This window comes from Dipodomys merriami, unplaced genomic scaffold (genome assembly GCF_024711535.1).
Source record: "Dipodomys merriami isolate MVZ:Mamm:240054 unplaced genomic scaffold, mDipMer1.0.p SCAF_29, whole genome shotgun sequence".
Lineage (NCBI taxonomy): Eukaryota > Metazoa > Chordata > Mammalia > Rodentia > Heteromyidae > Dipodomys > Dipodomys merriami.
The window spans coordinates 1,621,377-1,642,400 of NW_027204381.1; the positions used below are offsets into that span (position 1 = coordinate 1,621,377).

Genomic DNA, 21,024 nt, shown 5'->3' on the forward strand with positions numbered 1-21,024 from the left:
GCCCTTGTACATTTAAAAAAACTCCTTTTAAGCTGGGCTCTCGAGGCTCACGCCTGTAATCCTAGCTACTTAGGAGGCTGAGATCTGAGGATCATGGTTCAAAGCCAGCCCAGCCAGGAAAGTCTGTGAAATTCTTATCTCCAGTAAACCACCAGAAAACTGGAAATGGCACTGTGGCTCAAGTGAGAGTACTCGCCTTGAGCTGAAGAGCTGAGGGACAGCACCCAATCCCATAGTTCCAGTCCCAAGACCAACAACAACGAAAACATCTTTTACAGGCGATGTGTCAAGTCTCTCCATTTATCTCCACCATTGTCATTAATGAAAAGCTCAAGCCCCAGAACTTTGTTCTGCCTCTTGGTACCCCCACCCCTGTATTCAGTTGAGGTTCTAAGGAATTTCCCCTAATCCAGACTGAGCATTTGGAATGCTGTTGTACACACTGGTTTGGCTTGACTAGCGATATGTGCCATTGCTTATTTGCCCACAAGAGCTAGTTCTCACTTTAATGTCTGCAAGTCATAAAGACCTCTGAAACCATTTGGTTTAATCCTACCAAGGACTTCACATGTGACTTGAAATTTTCTCAACACAAATTTCATAAATACAGGCTATAGGCTCTTGGATGAAGTTATAAGTAACGGCCCTTGTCAAAAAAGAGTTGCTTACCCTTGCAAATAATTTAACATCTGTCACCTACAGAAATGATATGTTCTCTCATATACTGGTATTTTATCTAGTATAGGTTCATTATGCACAAATATCTGATTTTAAAGGATCAGAAAAACTCAAAACAGAAGAAAAAATTTATTTGTAATTTCAGTAACTTTCAGGATGGGATTCACTTTGTTTTTAAAATATAGAAAATAATAAAAAATGAAATCATTATCAATACAAGCTACTAACCCAGGATGTCATTGATTTTACAAAGTTTTTCGTCACATAGGGTTGTCTACAGCTTCTCAATCAGTATAGCAGAAGCACCTCCTCCTCCATTGCAAATACTGGCAAGACCAAATTCTCCTTGCTTCAAGGCATGGACCAAATGAACAACAATCCGGGCTCCAGACATCCTAGGATTCAGAAAGCATTTGGTTCTTTAATGGCGAACAGAATTTATGGCTAACAATGAAATATTGCTAGTCCAAGCCAACTTCTTGAAAATATTAGCCACTCCTTACAGCTCCATTAACTGCTTTTCTTCAATGTAGGAGATTTGTTTCAGGGTCATGGCTCTTCTAAAAGACTAAGCCTAGATCTTTAGTTCTTTTTGCTGTAGGTATGATACTGAGATAGAAATGGTCTTTGCCTTAGCAAATTATCTAAGCTGTTAACCTGACTAATTGTTTACCTACCCAATTGGATGCCCCAGAGAGACTGCTCCTCCGTGAAGATTCACTTTTGAGGGGTCCACATCTAGCATCTTAATGTTGGCTAGCACAACCACACTAAAGGCTTCATTTACTTCCCACATTGCAATGTCTTCTTTTTTCAATCCTGCATCTTTAAGAACCTAAATGTTTTAAGAGACAAATGATATTCAAATAATTAGCACATTTTCATTGTTTTCTGGAGATCCTGCAGTGCTGGCTTCTATTCCCCTGCCATTAGTTATTTAAACATACATTTCTTAAGATGTAGTTCACATTTATTATGCTAGTCCCTTGGGGAGGATTTCAATCAACTGAGGCAAAAAAAAAAAAAAAAAAAAACATTTGGGAGAACCTGTCTCATGGAAAAAGTTTACCATGGCATCCTGTAACCCTCCAAATTATTGTGAAGTACACTGTGTGATCTGTGCTAATATTAGTAATTAACACTGAAGTAAAAGCCTGTGTTGCCCAAATCCCAGGCTATCAAGTGACTTCAGTAGTATCTGGCATTAACACAATGAAACTGACATACCTTGTGAAAGTTCGGGCGTGTCAGCCCATGCACGTGCCTATCACCTCAGGTACAGTGGGAAGCATAAATAGTCTATCTAGGCCATCCTTGCCAAAAAGCAAGACTATCTCAAAAATAGCCAGAGCAAAATAATGTCTGAAGGCACGGCCCAAATGGTAGCGTAACTGCCTACCTAGTGAGCACAGGGCCCTGAGTTCAAAACCAAATTCCTGTCAAAATACAAAGATAAATGGAGATTTTTTTTTAAATTTCAAAATCCTTTTGTTTCCCGTTATTTTAGCTTCCCCCAATACCTGGTATAAAGGTTTTCATAAGATGTTTGAGCAGTTCCTCACCATTTTTGTGCTAGTGGCTGTCTTTAACTCCTTTATAAATTGGTAGTGCCCTTTATGGGGCTGGGAAGGTGGCTCAGTGGTAGAGCGCTTGCCTTGCATGCTCAAGGCCCTGGGTTCGATTCCTCAGCACCACATAAGAAAAAAGCCGGAAGTGGTGCTGTGGCACAAGTGGTAGAGCACTAGCCTTGAGCTGAAGAGCTGAGGGACAGCGCTCAGGCCCCACGACCGGACCCCCAAAAAAATAAAATAAAATTGGTAGTGCCCTTTAAAATTTTTCACCATACTGCTTTTTACTCTGCATTCTTTCTTTTTTTTAGGGGGGGGGGGGAAGGGGTCATTTGTGGGACTTGAACTCTGCACATGGGCGCTATCCCTCAGCTCTTAAACTCAAGGCTTGCACTCTACCACTAAAGCCACAGTGCCACTTCTAGTTTTCTGGTAGTTTATCTGAGATAGGAGTCTCACAGACTTTCCTGCCTGGGCTGTACCATGATCCTCAGATCTCACTCCGCCTCCTGAGTAGCTAGGATTACAGGCGTTGAGCCACTGGGGCCCAGCTACTGCATTCACTTTCTATATTCCTGAGATATGTTACCTCTATGCAGGGGTAGGGATGTGTGTGTGTGAGTCTGTGTGTGTGTGTGTGTGTGTGTGTGTGTGTGTTACACTTTGCCACTGTTTCTGATGCAGCTCTATTGTTACTTCCACCCATTCTTTTTCCTTCTGGTGCTGGTCTCAGAAGTCCAGTCTCAGGGTAAGGCCCTCTTGGAAGCGTGTAGTTGTTGCAGACTTACATGATCTTAGCTAGAAGTTATCCCTTGTACAGACTTGCCTCTGCCCTTCCGCACCATTGAGAATGTGTAGAGTTTTATTGTCTCAGATACTCCTTACTCTAAATCCCTGCTGCTAGTAGTCTCTTTTCAGGATGGAGATGCCTCTGGGAGTTTTCTGTTGGGGACCATTTTCATTCCTTTGTCACAGTGACTTTTCCTGTGTGCTTTCTGTTCCAGTGTGTGCATTCAGTATCACTTTCAAGCACTTCAGTTAGATACTGTTTATCTACTCTAAAGAAGAGTAGATAAACAGAGCAGGTTGCTCTGTTCTGTTGTATTCTTACTGCTTTCAGGAGTGGCAACATTGGAAATCAAGCTATCTCCTTTGCAAACTGCAATAAAACCAAACCAGAGGGCACAATGGATGGATGCAGGCGCTCACTTTTTCTCACCTTAGGGACGGCGTAGGCAGGTGCAACTGGGAAGTCAATAGGGTCTACAGCAGCATCAGCAAATGCTGCACAAAAGAATAGTGTTAAAGCATTGTACCAGCACCCATAACCTTACTTGTAACTTGTATGAAGTACGTAAAAGCCTACCAAGCTTTATTGCATGCTTTTATTTCTGACCCCTCTCTAATTCTACTTAGATTCTAAAGGCAAAAACAGGCTTGTCTTCAGCTACAGAATCAGTAAGTACTGAGCATGTAAGGGTTTTTTGTTTTGGGGGTTTTTTTGGCTATATTTTTAGGCTTCTACTCCCATACTCTAGCTGACGGCTTCTCTAGGCAAAACCATGGACCTTCTCTCCTACTCATGTAAAGTAGAAAACATGCTTTGTTTTAAGTCATAATCTATGTCTTAACAGCTGTTCGAGGTATCAGTAAAATTCTGCCCCAAAGTAAAACCTGGAGACAGGAGAAGCAATTCCTTCTCCAGGTAGAAGTCTAGGAACAACCCAGGTCAGGATGCCCCTACCTATTATTCGAGCCAGCGGCTTAGCATTGAGCCTCTTAGCAGCATCTGCCGTCATCAGGACCACAGCAGCAGCTCCGTCATTCAAGGTGCTGGCGTTGGCAGCTGTCACTGTGCCTGAAAACAGTGGCATTGGGGGGGGGGGGGGAATCAACAGGGCTCCATACTGGATTCATCTGGTTCAACTTAGCAAATACCTGAGCATTGTCTGGGTTACCAAGTGTATGACAACTATGGATGGACATGGTTCTTGCCCTGGGGGTGTATCAAAATACTACACAGTGTAAGAGGGCCTTATGCCTTATGTTTAGCAGCAATTTTCTCAAAGTTGGCTCAGACACACATGCATTATGGCATGAGGGAGAGCTGAGCACTGTCCCTCAGCTCTTCAGCTCAAGGCTAGTGCTCTACCACTTGAGCCACAGCGCCACTTCCAGCTTTCTGGTGGTTAATTATAGCTAAGAGTCTCACAGACTTTCCTGCCCGGTTGGCTATGAACCATGATCCTCAGATCTCAGCCTCCGGAGTAGCTAGGATTACAGGCATGAGCCCCCAAAACCCAGCACAGTTACCTTTTTATTTCCCTCATTTCTTCAGTTAACCCAGTAGTCATTCAACAATTGGTTGTCTGCATATTTTCTGTAGTATATGTTGTTTGAATTCTAGTCTAATTCCACTATAGTCAGAGAAGTTATTTCAATTTTCTTATATTTGCTAAGATTTTCTTTGTGTCCTAAAATAGGAAATTTTGTAAGAAGTTCTGGAAGTTACTGAGAAGACTGTATTGTACAAGTTCTAGGTAAAATACTTTTTAGATGCCAATCCATTTAGTGTATGAAGCATACTTTTAAGAATTTTATAATACATCATTAAGTTCTTATTTTTTAAAAACTAAATAATAGACTGACATTAAAATTATTAAAAGATACTCTTGCAATAAAAATTTTATATGATGCTAAAAACAATAAAGATTGGCCTACCCTACACTTGAATTTGAAAAGTGGAAAGAACTTCAGATTACCAAAACTCTCTACAGATAATGAAGGTAAAAATAACCTCTATATAGCCCAGTAAACAGAAGTTGTATTGCTCCTTGGATTTCCCAACAGTTGATTTAGAAATTTAGGGCTAGGGGTTTAACTCAAAGGTAGAGTATTTGCCTAACCTATGTGAGGCCTCAGGTCTCATCTCCAGCACCCTTCCTCACATAAAGATATTTAGAACATTTACATCCCATTTGTATAAACCGTCAACAGTTACTGAGGACTTACTACTATGCCAGGCCCTAGCTATCATCCTAGTCATTAATAGGGACTTAGAGGGCCGAGAATGTGGCTTAGTGGTAGAGGCCTTGCCTATGCAAGCCTATTGCCTATGCATGAAGCCCTGGGTTTGATTCCTCAGTACCACATAAACAAAAAGCTAGAAGTGGTGCTGTGGCTCAAGTGGTAGAGTGCTAGCCTTGAGCAAAAGAAGCTCAAGAACAGTGCCCAGGCCTGAGTTCAAACCACAGGACTGGCAGAAATGACTTCCATACAAACCCAACTTTCAGTTACCCATACTTGGATATGATCTGCATGTGAAAAATAATCCTAATATTTTGTTAGTTTCATTTGAGTTTGAGGTAATATATAGATGTTTTGTACAGTTACTTTTTTAGCCCTTAGGCAAGTCCAAGAACAAATACAGTATATTAACTCAATTTATTCTATCTGATAGCTTCCTACTTACCATTTTCTTTTTGGAAAACTGTCTTCAGTTTTGGAACTTTACTAAAGTCAACCCGCTTATATTCTTCATCTTCTTTTATCACTATGTCTGGTTTACCTAAAATTTAAATGTAAAACCAGCATAAACTCAGCAAAAATCATTCAGTCAAAACAAGGGGGAAAGGATTTTAAAAATGTACTTTGCAGCATGGTCTACCTTTTACTGTCACTGTGACGGGTGCGATTTCACTTCCAAACTTCCCACCTTCCCACGCTGCTTGACTTCGCTTGTAGGAGCTGATGGCGTACGCATCCTGTTCTTCTCGGGAAATGCTCAGCTTCTTTGCAGTATTCTCAGCACAGTTGCCCTGATCGATTTGAGATGTTTTTATAAACCAGTCAAGTTTACATAATTTGGTAAACTGGCAGTTAATTTTAGTTTCTTAACCTTCTTCTCTCTCTTATGTACTAACTAGATAACTTCTCGTGCCTTACCTTCAAATACTGGCTATTTTGGGAGTCACCCGATAGTGCCCTGTTCAAGTGAGGGGCAATTTTTTCAACATCTGAGCTATGCTGATACAATAGACAGAAAAAAATATTTCCCTAACATGAAAGGCTAACGTCAACCACTCTGTATTTAGTTCAGTTTCTAAAATACATTAAGAAAAATCAAGTATGTATTAGATGGCACCCCCTATTAAAAAACAGCATTTACCATGTGAATTTTATTGTAGACATCAGTTAGCCCATCTTTCACAATCAGATCTTCAAGTTTCACACCTCCGTAGGGTGTGGCTCCGCGGGGCATCACGTATGGAACGGTGGACATGCTCTCCATGCCCCCGGCCACCATCACGTCCTGCTCAGCAATGCAAGATGGCATCAGTTCAAGGGTTTACAAACACACTCTAGTCTTTACATAGCTAGCATTAGAACTCAAGTTGCATTGGCTAGACCAATGCCAAGTCTTATTCCTTGACCCTGACAGATGGTACAAAATGTGTAATGAGAATTAAGATTATAATAAGCAGACTATTAAAAATGAAAAAAAGCTTTTCATGTAAGATCATAATCTTGTGTTTCATTGATACTGCTAAAAATGTAACGTCTTCTCAAAGATGAGAAGAACTCAGTTCACGGAAATAATGCTGCTTTCTTGACTGAAATCCTCTTCCTGGAAAGGTGTAGTCATTTTCCACTTGACCTTGTGATGTGCAACCTTTTCTCTACCAATTACCATCTCCACTCATCTGAGTCCTTCTGGCTAGAATTCATCATTGTACACTTTCCAAGAACTCAGGAACTTAGTGTTTAAAAAAAAAATCTGCTAGGCGCCGATGGCTCACGCCTATAATCCTAACTACTCAGGAGGCTGAGATCTAAGGATCTCGGTTCAAAGCCAACATGGGCAGGAAAGTCCGTGAAACTCTTATCTCCAATAAACCACCAGAAAACCAGAAGTGGCGCTGTAGATCAAGTGGTAGAGTGCTCGCCTTGAGCTGAAGAGCTGGGGGACAGTGCCCAGGCCCAGAATTCAGGCCCCACAACCAACAAATAAAAAAAAAAAAAAAACTATGCATGTGCACCTATTTCTACACCTTTTAGGAATCGTTTCCTAGTTAATACAAGTGCTCTTAATTAATAAATGTCCGTGACATAGCTATGAGTGCATGTCAAAGCTTCCTATGCGACTAGGCTCCTTGGGGCCCTGGCACACAGATTTGACATTTAAACTTTTCTTAAAGTCAAATGAAAGAAATTCACTTTCATTATAAATTTATAACAAATTATGTTATATAGTTTATAACAAATTTCTAAATACAAAACATTCATGTATACAAAATTGAAATCAATTCTCAGAATCTTTTTTTTGGGGGGTCCGGTCATGGGGTCTGAACTCTGGGCTGGGCGTTGTCCCTCAGCTCTTCAGCTCAAGGCTAGTGCTCTACCACTTGAGCCACAGAGCCACTTCCAGCTTTTTTTTTTTTTTTTTTTTTTTTTTGCTTATGTGGTGCTGAGGAATCAAACCCAGGGCCTCATGCATGCAAGGCAAGCGCTCTACCACTGAGCAACCTTCCCAGCCCAATTCTCAGAATCTTTCATCAAAAATAAAGACAAGTAGAAGTATTTCACTATTGTACAAATATTTGCTCAAGAACCACAATAAACCAACATTTAAACAAGCCCTTACCATTTTCCATCTACTAGTTTGGCAAAGATTTGTTGGTGAAGAAGTAGACAAATGGGCTCACACAACTTTTGAAAAGCAGAACCAGTACAACTTCATAAAAAGCATTAGAAAATATGGAAATTTTTGAATCCTCCCACCAAGCTACTCCTAGAAATTTCCCCTACAGACATGATAAGGATGTTCAATCACCATTCTAGAGACTCACTATAGGTACTCAGCTAATAAAGGGCAGAACTAAGATTTGAAGTTAGTACTTAGGATCCACAACAACAGCCTGTGTGTGTGTGCAGCAATATTTAACACTGAACAACAGGAGCCCATCTGGATATATCCAGGGACATACAGAATGTCACTCATCTCAATAGACTACAGTTCCTGGTACTAACTCATCAAGACATTAAGTGGGACCCAGAGGTTTGACAACTTGAAAGTTCCTCTGCTTTCCAGTAGCAGGACATTCAGCTTGCCGATACTGAGGTGCTGGGAGAGGGAGAGGGAGAGCTGGATTACTACCTCTGTCCCATTTGAGGTTTTAGCAATGTGGAGTCAGTGCTTTTAGAGTGCAGTAGCTCAGGGTATCACTCCATCCTCTTTTTCTCTCCTTTTTGGCTGGCTTTCAAATTGCAAACAAAGCAGAGCAGGAGTGATAGCTTTGGCCACATATACATATTTGCGTTCTTATGAGATAATGCAAATACCTCACAATCCTGATAGGTTGGCATGCACTCAATATAAGTAGATTTCTTTCTCATCCTGGTGCTAAAATTTTGTGTTTGTGGCTACCTGTAGTCTACTCTTCCTCATCTGGACATAAAGGTGTCAACATTAACTTAATCACCTAAAAAACCTCAGAATAAGACTTCTCTTTTTAAGTAGTACCAGACATTGAACTCAGGGCTTCAGGCTTACAAGGTATTCATTCTACCACTTGATCCATGGCCTAGCCCTACAGTTTGTCTATATTTTGTTTTTTAGATAGGGTTTCATTTACCTAGTCCAGGCTGGTCTTCTGCCTCCTAAATATAGACCTGTACCATCTGAGTAAGTCTCTTTAGAGTTATACAATACCTTAGCAAAAACTACTCATTTAAGTTTTTGTTTGTTTGTGTCAGTTGTGAGGCTTGAACTCTGGGCCTGGGCACCGTCCCTCAGCTCTTAAGCTCAAAGTGAGCACTCTACCACTTGAGCCACATCGCCACTTCCGGTTTTCTGGTGCTTTATTGGAGATAAGAGTTTCTCAGACTTCCCTGCCCGGGCTGGCTTTGAACCGTGATCCTCAGATCTCAGCCTCCTGAGTAGCTAGGATTACAGGCATGAGCAAGCAATGCCCGGCTTGTTTTTTTTTAAGGCAAGGTCTTGCTATGTAGCCCCAGCCTAGCCTGAAACTCAAAATCCTCTTGCCTCAGCCTCCCCAGTGCTGGGATTACAACTGTGTGTTGCCAACCTGGCAATACATTTGCACCCTCATTTTGATCTCTTCTTCAATGCTGGGTGCCAGTGGCTCACACCTCGTGGTTCAAAGCCAGCCCAGGCAGAAAAGTTCCTGTGAGACTCTAATCACCAATTACCCACTCAAAATCCAGAAGTGAAGCTATGGCTCAAAGTGGTAGAGTGCTAGCCTTGAGCAGAGAAGCTGAGGGAGAATGCCCAGGCCTGCAAGTCCCACAACCAACAGAAAGAAAACTTCTGATTTCTAAAGCGTAAATATCAATATGCTTCAATTTTTAGGATCCTTTAGGAGTACATTTTACTTTATTTTTTTTTTATTTTTTGGTCCAGTTGTGGGCCTGAACTCTGGGCCTGGGCGCTGTCCCTCAGCTCTTCAGCTCAAGGCTAGCGCTCTACCACTTGAGCCACAGCACCACTTCTGGCTTTTTTTCTTTTTGCTTATGTGGTGCTGAGGAATTGAACCCAGGGCCTCAAGCATGCAAGGCAAGCTCTCTACCACTGAGCCACCTTCCCAGCCCTACATTTTACTTTAATTAGTAGATGAAGAATGTGCTTCTCACCTGGTGTCCACACATAAGATTTTGAGAGGCCAACATGATGGCCTTCATTCCTGACGCACAAACCTTGTTGACGGTGGTGCACGGCGTAGAAATTGGCAAGCCTGAAACCAATGTGAAGTCAGATTTTTGAACAGATACTCCCCAAGCACAGCAACAGAATTTGCAGTGACAGAAAAGAGCATGTTACTGTAATTTGCAAATTTTCTCCTGTCTGTGGTTAATCAGTGTTGCACATTTACAATTTTATTTAATCTCAAATGGCTTTATCTTGACACAAACAACGGAAGTATGAAAGGAGCAATGTGTCAGGGTACCTGCGCCCAGTACTGCTTGTCGGGCAGGGGCTTGTCCTTGACCGCTTTGTATTACATTTCCCATGTAGGCCTCTTTCACTTCTTCCTTTGGGATCCCTACGAACACCAAAAGGGTACTTCACTATTTTTGCTCGATTTAATAATTAATGATAACAAACTGCATGACATTACATAGTTGGAATGATTACAGGGGGGAGAGATGCTGGGGCTGGAACGTAAGGCCTTGTGCTTATTAAACAGGTACCCTACCACTGAACAGAAAGAATTCAGAAATTAGCATTATATCACTTCGAGAAGATATATACAGTCAGTATGAGATAACAGTGCCCCTTTAACAGAAAAGGCAAAGCAAGCACTGACCTGCCTTTTCAACAGCTTCCTTGATTGCAACTGAACCAAGCTGGGTGGCTGACAGAGAGGCAAGGCTGCCTAGAAAGGATCCGATGGGTGTTCTGGTAGCACTGACTATAACCACCTCCTGGCAAGACACAAGATGGTCAGAAGTACTGGAGGACACCCAACAGCTTTCATTACATCAGCATAATTCATACATGGTCCTATAAAAAACATTATTTCCATGAATAATTGTCATCAATAATTCAACAAGATTTGAACAGCTTTAAAACATGTCAGTGCTGTGTGATGTAAGACCTAATAGAAAAGACAAGGTCTAGGTACAGTGCAGTGGTAGAGTTCATGCATAGCAAGACTAAGTTTGATGGTCAATACTACAAAACAGAAAAGAAAACCTAGACAAATGAACTCTATATAAAGATCAGCTCTCTTCAGCAGGTTGAGGTCAGAAGGTAAGAACCTGAAGTTTTAATTCTATTACTCAGTCCGGAAATTTAAGAAATGGGGGCTGGGAATGTGGCTTAGCGGTAGAATGGTTGCCTAGCATGCATGAAGCCCTGGGTTTGATTCCTCAGTACCACATAAACAGAAAAAGCAGGAAGTAGCACTGTGGCTCAATTGGTAGAGGCTCAAGGACAGTGCCCAGGCCCTGAGTTCAAGCCCCAGGACCAGCAAAAAGAAGAAATTTAAGAAATGCTCACTTTACCCTTGCTGACTACATAACAAACAACCCAACCAAAAGCTCTGCTACTGAAGGGAACTCTGGGCTAGAAATGGAGATGCATATGCAAGATGGGACACAGCCAAAGACCACATTTCCTAGTGAGATAGTAAGGAAAATGCTATAAAAAGATTAATGTAGGAGCTTCAGGTATGAATAGCTAGCTTTGCTAACCACTGTGTAAATTATGTGTTAACCTTCAAATACTCCCAAGGTATAAATACACATTTGCTTGTAAATTCTTGAAATTTCAAGGCACAATTAAATAGGTACTTACATTTAAAGTAGGTTTTGATACATAATTGCGCTCTGTGTATCTTATTTCCTGTAAGAGAAATAGGTGTTATAATGTAATATCAATATAATTTTATACTTGTCAGTAATGGATTATGGCAACTTCTTCCTGCATTTTTTTAGGCTCTGTTTCCAAGTTTTCTAGTGTCTACATATAAATTAAACCTCTGTAGATCAGAAAGAAATTACTTACAAAGGAGGAGGCTGCAATGCTTGATAAGAAATGTACGCATTATCCTGCCCATGTAATTGTAACCCCTCTGTACAGTGTGTTCACAAAAAAAATAAAATATTAAAAAAAAGAACACACAAAAAACAAAAAAAAAGAAAGAAATAACTTAAAAACATTACTTTTTGGCTTAATTGTTCAATGGAAATGAACATTTTAACTTGTTTAATGAGTTTATCATTTTAGAATTTGACTTTTTAGGGCTGGGAAGGTGGCTCAGTGGTAGAGCACTTGCCTTGCATGCCTGAGGCCCTGGGTTCGATTCCTCAGCACCACGTAAGCAAAAAGAAAAAAGCCGGAAGTGGCGCTGTAGCTCAAGTGGTAGAGCACTAGCCTTGAGCTGAAGAGCTGAGGGACAGCACCCAGGCCCAGAGTTCAGGCCCCATGACACCAGACCCCCCCCCCCAAAAAAAAAAGAAAGAAAGAAAGAAAAAAAAATTGTCTTTTTAAGAGCTGGGAAGGTAGCTCAGTGTAGAGCACTTGCTTTGCATGCCTGAGGACCTGGGTTAGGTTACTCAGTACCACATAAGCAGAAAAAGCCAGAAGTGGCACTGTGGCTCAAGTTGGTAGAGCACTAGCCTTGAGCTGAAGAGCTGAGGGACTGCACTAAGGCCCAGAGTTCAAGCCCCACAACCGAGAAAAAAAAAGTCTTTACTTCCTAAAATATAGTTTCCTTATGTGGCTGTTGGGTTTTTGTTTTGTTCGTGACACAGGGTCTCATTAGGTCGCATGGGCTGGCCTGCAACTTGCTCCATGGCCCAGATCAGCCTGGAACTCACGATCCTCCTTACTTTACCTGAGGAAAATGTGGTTGAATTCAAAGTTCTAAATTACATGATCTTAGAGTCTCCCAGAAAATATTATCTCTGTTTAAAAAATATTTTTAAAAATCTGCTATTTCTCCCCATCTACAAAGAAAGAAGTCAGCCCATATAATCCTAGCTTCTCTAGAGGCTGAGATCCGAGGAATGCAGTTTGAAGCTGGCCTGAGTAGACAAATCTAAGAGACTCATTCCTAATCAGCGAGAAGCCAGAAGTAAAGGTGCAGTTCAAGTGGTAGAAAACAGCCTTGAGCAGAAAATCCAAGTGAGAACAGGAGGTCCTGAGTTCAAGCCCTGCTATAGTCACACACAAATGGAAGAGAAAGGAGAGGGAGGGAAAGAGGGAGGGGGAGGGAGGGAGGGAGGGAGAGAGAGAGAAAGAAGCTTAGCACGTGCAGGAGTATGATCTCCAACAGAAGCAGGAAGAATAAACAATTCTTTCCATGGTGTTATTTGGAACAAATGCCAAGAGACATTCTGAAAATATAGGGTAAAGTTCAGAGACTGAGGTGATGTGAAACTGGACTATTTACACTGAACAAAGTACAGGTAAGTTTCTATGATGATGTCAGAAAGCATGCAAACACTCAAAAGCAGCAGCTTGTGCAGTCAGAAACTAAGTAGATTGCCCAAGTAAGTGAAGAACGAGAACAGCCACATGAGGGCAGCATCCAAGGCAATCTTTCCAACGATAGTATGAAGAAATAAAGATAAGTCGATCTTGATATGGTTACTGTTTAATGTGCTCTTCCCAGTTGTGCATCCTCTTCCAGAGATCTTCAGATTCTGGGGTTCCGCTAAGTGCCTCAGACCGGCAGAAGTTCCACATACATTCAAATTTCATGTTAACCCAACATCTATTTGTTGCTGTTACACTAACCTGTGTTCCTTCAGACTCTGAACAGAAACTAAATCTGTATCTGTACTACTTCAAGCTGGTCATTAGATTAGGAAAACATGTATTTGTTTTCCCTCAGCTTCCCATATCCACTCAAGTGACTGTGTGTACTACTGGCCAGTAGACATACGTGTGCACACGTGGGCAAGGCACGTCTGCTCAGTAGATGGACTCCTCGGGCTGGGAATGGGGCTCAGTGGTAGAATGCTCGCTAGCATGCATGAAGCCCTGGGTTTGATTCCTCAGTACCACCTACACAGAAAAAAGCCAAAAGTGGAGCTGTGGCTCAAGTGGTAGGGCACTAGCCTTGAGCAAAAGAAGCTCGGGGGCAGCGCCCAGGCCCCTGAGTTCAAGCCCCATGGCTGACAAAAAAAAAAAGTAGAAGAAAGAAGTACACCCTTTAGCTGAACACTGGTGGCTCACCTGCAACCTTAGCTACTCAGGAGACTGAGATCTGATGAGGATCCCGGTTCAAAGCTAGCAGAGGCAGGAGAGCCTGGGAGACTTATCTCCAATTAACCACCAGAAAACCAGAAGTGAAGCACCAGAAGTGGTAGAGTGCTAGCCTTGAGTAGAAAAGCCCAGGGACAACACGCAGCCTGAATTCAAACCCCACAACCAACAACAAAAAACACTCTTCCTTTCATTATCTGTGATCTAAATTTGAATATAAAATTCTTACATGGTAGGGCACCAGTGTCTCACACCTATAGTCCTAACTATTCAGAAGGTTGAGATCTGAGAATGAAGGCCCAAGCCAGCTAGGGCAGACTAATCCTCTGGTTTTGTTTTTGTTGTGGCTTTGTTTTGTTTTGCTGCGGACTGCTGGCCCATCTCCACTTCGTTCTGGATCAGATCTGCAGTTGCCTTTGCGAAGAGGCACGCCCACAAGCATCATCACTTCCCCTACCTCTTCCTCCCTTACACTTCTGGATCATTCTGTGAGCATGCAAACAGACTGGGATTCCTCCCATCTGAAAACACTAAGCAAGTCAACATCTCTCGCACACTTGCACTGAACTTGAGCCGCCTTACTTAGCTCCAGCAAGTTGCCTATATTTCCTGTTTACTGTTCAGTCCACTTGGAAAGGGCTTCTGCCTGTCCCCTTGACCACAGTTGGCTCTGGACAAGGTCAGCAATGTATGGCAAAGGCAAATAAACACTTCACAGACCCTGAACCAGAGCCCTTAGGTTTGGAGATGTCTCTGAGGTATTAGTGTACACTGAAAACCATAGAGCTAGCTCCCAAAATAACATTGTTAAATGTTTACCTATCTGTGTACAAACACAGGCACCACGTAAGCACATGCATAACCATAATATACATCTGTGTAAGAAATTTACACACACACACACACACACACAGAGCTACTTAGCCAACTAACTCCAGAGCCTCCATTGGGCTTCTACACTGAAATTTAGGAACTTAAGACAACTGCTCTTTTTCCTCAGAGTAGTACATTGTCACTATTTGTTTATATCCTTCGCTGCCTAAGAATGTGGATGGTGACAATTTGTGTGTGCACCAGTACCGAGGCTTGAAATCAGGGCCTTAAACTCTTGCTTGGCTTTTTGTTCATAGATGATGTTCTATCATTTGAACTATACCTCAAATATAACATTCTGCTGATGGAGTTTCACCAACTTTTCTGCCCAGGCTGGCTTCGAACTGAGATCCCTGAGTATTTAGGATTACATGCACTAGCCACCAGTGCCCAGTTGGTGACGTGTACGCGTGTGTGTGTGTGTGTGTGTGTGTGTGTGTGTGTGTGTCTCTCTCTCTCTCTCTCTCTCTCTCTCTCTCTCTCTCTCCTAGGGCTTGAACTCAGAGCCTGACGCACTATCCTTGAGCTTTTATGCTTAAGGCTATAGCATTCTACTACTTGAGCCATAGCTCCTCCACCTCTGGCTTTTTTGGCACTTATCTGGATATGAGTTTCATAAGACTTTCCTACCTGGGCTGACTGGGAACCACAGTCCTCAGAGCTCAGCCTCCTGAGTAGTCAGGATTACAGGTGTGAGCCACTGGTATCTGGCATATGAAAAAAAATTCAGCTGGCGCCAGTGGCTCATGACTGAAATCCTAGCTACTCAGAGGCTGAGATTTGAAGATCACAGTCCCAAGCTAACCCAGACAGGAAAGTCTGTGAGACTCATCTCCAATTAACCACTAGTAAACCAGAAGTGGAGCTGTGGTACAGTGCTAGCCTTGAGCAAAAGCCAAGGAACGGAGATTGACAAAACAACACAACAACAACAAACATAACATTTGTGAAAATAACTGAAAATTAGTCCAACAAATTAGAAAATGAACCATTATCTAGAAAGTATTTGGGGAAAGCAAATCATTTCTAAACTTTTCAACTAAAGAGGACTTGGCAGTAACACTTAGATTACTTCGTGTTTATGCATATTATCTGTACAAAGAAATCAGAATTTTCTTTCATAAACCCATAACATCTCAAACCTATCTTCATGTCTTTATAAATGTCTCTAGTAATTATGCTCATCTTAACCAACATTTACATCTATGTTCATTTTATGTATTTTATAAAGTCCTTTTGTTAAAAATCTTGTGTAATCATTCTGCTATGTTAACTTCTGGCACTGTCTGACAGACTGTTGAATTGTGTTAGTTTGAATTGTGTCTTCCCTAAAGGAAATGCTAACCCCATTTGGAAATGGGGTGTTTACAGAGGTTAAGATGAGGTCATTACAGTGGACTCTATTCCAACCTGATGGGTGTCCTTATAAAAAGGGAAAATTTGGGGTTGGAGGTATGGTTCAACTGGTAGAGTACTATCTAAGCTAGCAAGCCAAATGAGTGTAAGGCCCTAAATTCAAACTCAAGTATGCCATCAAAACAAAGAGGGGAGGGAGACTGGACACAGAGACAGACTGAAACAGGAGAAAGGCACTACGTGGAGATGGAGGACTCTAGAAAACTCTATGACATTTCTTTAAACTGACCATGTTGAAGATCACCCACATGTTCCCATAGTTCTCCATTCACCTCTTGTGTCTTTCTAAACACTAAACACTAAAAGAACCAGAACAGAGCTGGGAAGGTGGCTCAGTGGTAGAGTACTTGCCTTGCATGCATGAAGCCCTGGGTTTGATTCCTCGGCACCATATAAACAGAAAAAGCCAGAAGTGGTGTTGTGGCTCAAGTGGTAGAGTGCTAAGCCTTGAGCAAAAGAAGCTCAAGGGACAGTGCCCAGGGCCTGAGTTCAAACCCCAGGACTGGTAAAAAAAACAACAACAAACAAACAGAAGGAGGACTGTGGAAATACTTGAGCTGCAGAGCCCCTGTGTAGCCTGCACAGGCCCTGGGCTGGATCCCCAACAGAGGGACAAGGAAGAAAAGGACTGGAATGCTACAGGATCAAAGCACAGAAGAGGAGCTAGAAATGGTGTCAGATACAGAGTAAAGGTCAGGAAAAAAAAAAAAACAAACAAACAAAACCCTAGGCACAAGCACATGTCTGCCTGCTTCTACCTCTCTCTCTCCTCTCCCACCCTCCCTCCCGCCCCCCACCCCAATACACACAGCCAAGAAGACTATTACCCAACCAGGCTGGCATTTTCATTTTTGACTGCTAGTCTCCTTCACAACTGTAAAAAGTAAGTTTCTGCTGTTCTAAGCCACCATACAGTCTGGGGCATTTTGTTATGACAGCTCCCCCCAAAATAATGCACACTTTGACACAACCCATCCAGTCTCCTTGCCTGAAGTTATGCAAACACTGCACAGTCTGTTCCGGCTCTACATTTCCTTCTATGGCCTCTCAATATAGATAGCAGCGAAGAGGCCAGGCATTGTGACAGGGGGAGATGGACTTCGAATGTGCACACGGTGAGCACCAAGCCCTACATTCTGAACCTTGGTCCAGAATCTCTGCTGTTACTGTGTGTGGGGAAGGGGGGAGGGGGGGGGAAGGAGGTTGTATGGTGGTAGCACCAAAGAGGACACTAGTTCCTGCTAATGCCAGGCCAGTGATGATGAATGTGGGGATAAATAAACACTGAACTAAAGAAAAGAAGAAAGAAAATCCCCTGGGTTCTTTCAGCTGAGTGGCTCAGAAAGTCACCTGCAGAGATTGAAGAGAAAAGAATAAAATTGATGAAAACAGTAGGGCATGATGGCACATACCTATAATCCTAGCTCTCAAGAAGGCTGAAGCAAAAGGACCAGAAATGTGAGGCCAAGAAGCCTGGACTACATAGCAAACCCTGTCTTAACAAAAATAATTAATTAAAAAGAAAACCAGCCAGGCATCAGTGGCTCATGCCTGTATCCTAGCTACTCAGGAGGCTGAGACCTGAGGATCACAGTTCAAAGCCCAGCCAGCCCAGGCAGAAAAGTCTGTGAGACTCTAATCTCCAGTAAACTCAGAAAAACCTGGAAGTGGTGGTGTGACACAAGTGGTAGAGCACTAGCCTTGAACACAAAGAGGCTCAGGGACAGTGCCCCGGCCTTAAGTTCAAGCCCCACAACCAACAAAAGAAAAAAATCCAATATATATCCTACAAAATTAAGAAGAGTGAGGGAAGAGGTAGGTAAAGGAGAGATGGGTGAGAATGTTAAAAAAAAAAAAGTGACGATCTAGATGCATTGTATTCACAAACTGCTTTGTTAAATGGCATCTCTTATGTACAATTACCTAAAGATAATAAAAATAAAAATAAAATCAAAAAGAAGAGGGGCTACCTCTTTGACCAGAGAGAAAAGTGACTGAAGCCAGAAAATAAAGAGGGCCCATCAAGGTTCCTTGACCATAGGAGATTGTACTTAAGGCAAAGAGAGAGATGGAGCCAGATGAGTTAATGGATGAGAGGGAAAGCTGCATTCAGGGAAACAGTACAAAAGACTGAACACCCTGCTAAAAACAACAATTTCCACGGTTAAGCAAACAATTGCTTAATTCAAAAAGTATCTACTACACATGATTACTGGGTTCAACAAGATGAATGCAGGCGCCTGGCACTGGTGGCTCAGCCCTATAATCCTAGCTACTCAGAAGGCTGAGAACTAAGGGTCACAGTTCAAATCCACCCCAGCCAAGAGAGTCTGTGAGGTTCTCATCTCCAATTAATCACCAAAACACTGGACGAGGAGCGGTGGTACAAAGGGGTCGAGCACTCAGTAGCCTTGAGCAAAAGAACTCAGGGACAGTGCCCAGACCCTGAGTTCAAGCCCCATGACCCACCAACAAAAAAAAAAAAAAAAAAAAAATGAGCTGGTAAAGAAACTGAAAGAACACTTCCCCTCCCAAGCACCTAAGCAATGCCACCAACTATGTACCATCTAACCTGCAGGAAACAAAATAACTAAGAACAGAGGTCAGCAACAAAAAGGAAGCATACACTCAGGCTGCTAGGACCCAGAAAGGAAGACAGAGACCTCCAAAGCCAAGGACCCTAAAACAGGAAAGACAGGAAAGCCCAGAAGACACATATCTCCAATTAACTCCCCCCCCCCCCGCAAAAAAAATGCCAGAAGTGGAGCTGTGGCTCAAGTGGTAGAGTGCTAGCCTTGAGAAAACAAAAAAACAAAACCACCTCAGGGACAGTGCCCAGACCCTGAGTTCAAGCCCCAGGACTGGCTCACACACACAAAAAAGAAACTGTGCTTGAAACCAAGTATGAGGGCTCACACCTGTAATACCAGCTATGTGGGAGGAAAAAGGCAGGAGGATCTTGAGTTTGAGGCTACCTTGGGCAGAGATCCCATCTCTAAATAAAGCAAGAGGCTTGAGGGGAGTAGCCCAAGTGGTCCAGTGTTTTTGCCTTGCAAGGGAAGGTCTGGGCTCAATCCTCATGTCCTCTCTCCCCTCCAAAATAAAGGGCTCCTTGGAGTGGCCTGGTGGGCATGCCTGTAATTGCTGCTATTCTAGATGCTAAGCAAGAGCATCAAGACTTTGAGGCTACTCTGAGCAATTTAGTGAGATCGGTCTCAAAATGAAAAGAGCTGGGAATGTCGCTCAGTGGGAATTTTGGGAGGTCCCTGGTTCAGTCACCAATGGGGGAGGGGAAGAGGGGGAGAACGTGGTGTAATAGAATAGAGTTCAAGGCCAGCCTGGCTACATTGCAAGACTCCAAAAACATGCATACATACATATAATATATGCAACAAAACCTCATCTTTCCTGGGAACACTTATCCTAGTTTATGGAATGAATTGTTGCCCAACTCTATAATGAAAAAAAAAAAAAAACAAACACCAATTTCCGGACACCAGTGGCTCACGCCTGTCATCCTAACTACTCAGGAGACTGAGATCTGGAGGACTGCACTTGAAAGCCAGCTGGAACAGGAAAATCCATGTAACCTCATCTCCAATTAACGAGCAAAATGCATGAGACGTGCATGGCTGGAGTGTGCGAGGCCCTGAGTTCAAGCCCCAGTACAAGCACCAGTGAGGCGCACACCACCCCAGCTTTCCGTGTACAAGGGCGTCCCCTGCTAACTGTGCCCGGTAAGACGTCCTCACCGACCGCACGAACAAAGGCACCGACAACAAGGTGCACGCGATCTGGGGGAGGCCCGGGGAAAAGGTCACAGCAGAGGTGAACGGGGCCTGGCAAGGGCCAAGGCCGCAGCGGGCAGGTGAGGCTGGGCGAGCGCCAACCCGGGCCTTCGGCGCGCGCAGGTGCAGACGCGTCCGGGCCGGCCCGAGCCGCAGGCCCCGGGCTCGCGGACGCGCAGGCCCCGGGAGCGTGCGGGGCCCGGGCGCCGAGCGACTTCGGGGCTCTCCCCGGGCCTAGGCGGGAGGCTGAGGGCGCCGCGGCAGGGGCCTCCGGAGCCCCGCCAGCGTCGAGCCCCGCTTACCTGCAGTGGCCTCCGAAGCAGAGCCCCGCACCCACGGACACCGCCACGCAGAAAGACCGCCAGCGCCGCCATGGCTCCCCACAGCAGCGGCGTCAAGGGCAAGGCCGGAGCTGCGCGCCCACGCGGCCTCCTACCGTAGACACCCAGCAAACCCGTCAGGTCCCGCCTTCCCCTCCCGCTCCTCCAATAGCAGCCGTGCTTGGAGGCGATTGGCCCGCAGCCGACGGAGGGGCGGGGCGTAGCGCGGAGCCGGACGAAGGTGGCAGCCCCGGTGTAAAATTGACAGCTGTAACCGTCGGGACTGGGAGCGGGGGCACCCACCCAAGGCAGAAAGCACGCGACACTCCACTGGCTCCAGCGAACACTGGTTTATGTGTCACCCGAGCCCCTCCTTCGCCCAGTCTGCCTTTCTCCCTAAAACTCTCGTATGAAGAAAATGCATGCATGTGCTTAAAAAAGAACCCCCTCAGCTTTTAACTTAGTATCCGTGCAATTCTGCAGAAAGAATAGGCCGGGCTGAGCCGGTGGCCCACGCCTGCAATCCCAGCTACTCAGGAGGCTGGGATGCGAGGACAGCAGACTAAACCCAGCCCGGGCAGGAAGTCCACTGCACTCTAATCTGCAATTACCCACCAACAAGCTGGATGGAACTGGAGTTGTGG

General features: G+C 43.8%; 1 protein-coding gene across 1 annotated transcript; it reads right to left on the minus strand.

Moving 5' to 3' along the window:
- Positions 1 to 788: 788 nt before the first annotated feature.
- On the minus strand, positions 789 to 20,501 carry LOC138838812 (acetyl-CoA acetyltransferase, mitochondrial). Its single transcript, XM_070038165.1, has 12 exons — positions 20,363 to 20,501; positions 11,566 to 11,613; positions 10,574 to 10,691; positions 10,214 to 10,309; positions 9,900 to 10,000; positions 6,415 to 6,558; positions 5,914 to 6,064; positions 5,719 to 5,814; positions 3,991 to 4,104; positions 3,466 to 3,530; positions 1,356 to 1,513; positions 789 to 1,073 (listed from the first exon to the last, which is right to left on the minus strand). Exons 1-12 carry the CDS (start codon positions 20,432 to 20,434, stop codon positions 953 to 955), a joined length of 1,284 nt encoding a protein of 427 aa, XP_069894266.1. The 5' UTR covers positions 20,435 to 20,501; the 3' UTR covers positions 789 to 952.
- Between the last annotated feature and the right edge of the window lie 523 nt (positions 20,502 to 21,024).